Source organism: Merops nubicus, unplaced genomic scaffold, assembly GCF_000691845.1.
Source record: "Merops nubicus isolate BGI_N331 unplaced genomic scaffold, ASM69184v1 scaffold38057, whole genome shotgun sequence".
NCBI classification, from domain to species: Eukaryota; Metazoa; Chordata; class Aves; order Coraciiformes; family Meropidae; genus Merops; species Merops nubicus.
This window is the reverse complement of record NW_008619032.1, coordinates 994-1,253: the sequence shown is the minus strand read 5'-3', so window position 1 is coordinate 1,253 and position 260 is coordinate 994. Positions and strand designations below refer to the sequence as shown.

At 62.7% G+C, this 260-nt stretch overlaps 1 protein-coding gene across 1 annotated transcript in view; it reads left to right on the top strand.

The window, feature by feature from the left end:
• The window catches only part of TMPRSS13 (transmembrane protease, serine 13), a gene marked incomplete at both ends in the record, with an annotated part of 2,331 nt that overhangs the window by 1,475 nt on the left and 596 nt on the right, over positions 1–260 (top strand). Inside the window, one exon of the mRNA XM_008943647.1 lies at positions 110–208. Within this exon, the coding sequence (XP_008941895.1) occupies positions 110–208 (99 nt within the window). The remainder of the gene's footprint in view (positions 1–109; positions 209–260) is intronic.

The following is a 260-nucleotide window of genomic DNA, read 5'->3' as shown; positions in this document are numbered from 1 at the left end:
CTGCCACCACGCTCCTCCCGGGCCGCAGGGCTGGTGAGCTCAGCGGCTATTTTGCTGTGGGTGACTCATCCCTCTCTGCTCGCCTGGTTTTCATCATGCCTCCCTCCAGCTCAGGTTCGCCCGGCCTGCCTGCCCATGTACGGGCAGCGATTCCAGACCGGCAGGTCCTGCTTCATCACCGGTTTTGGGAAGACCAGGGAGAATGAAGGTGAGGGAGGATGCCGGCTGTAGGGATGCGTCTCCTGCATGCCTCAGCCTGA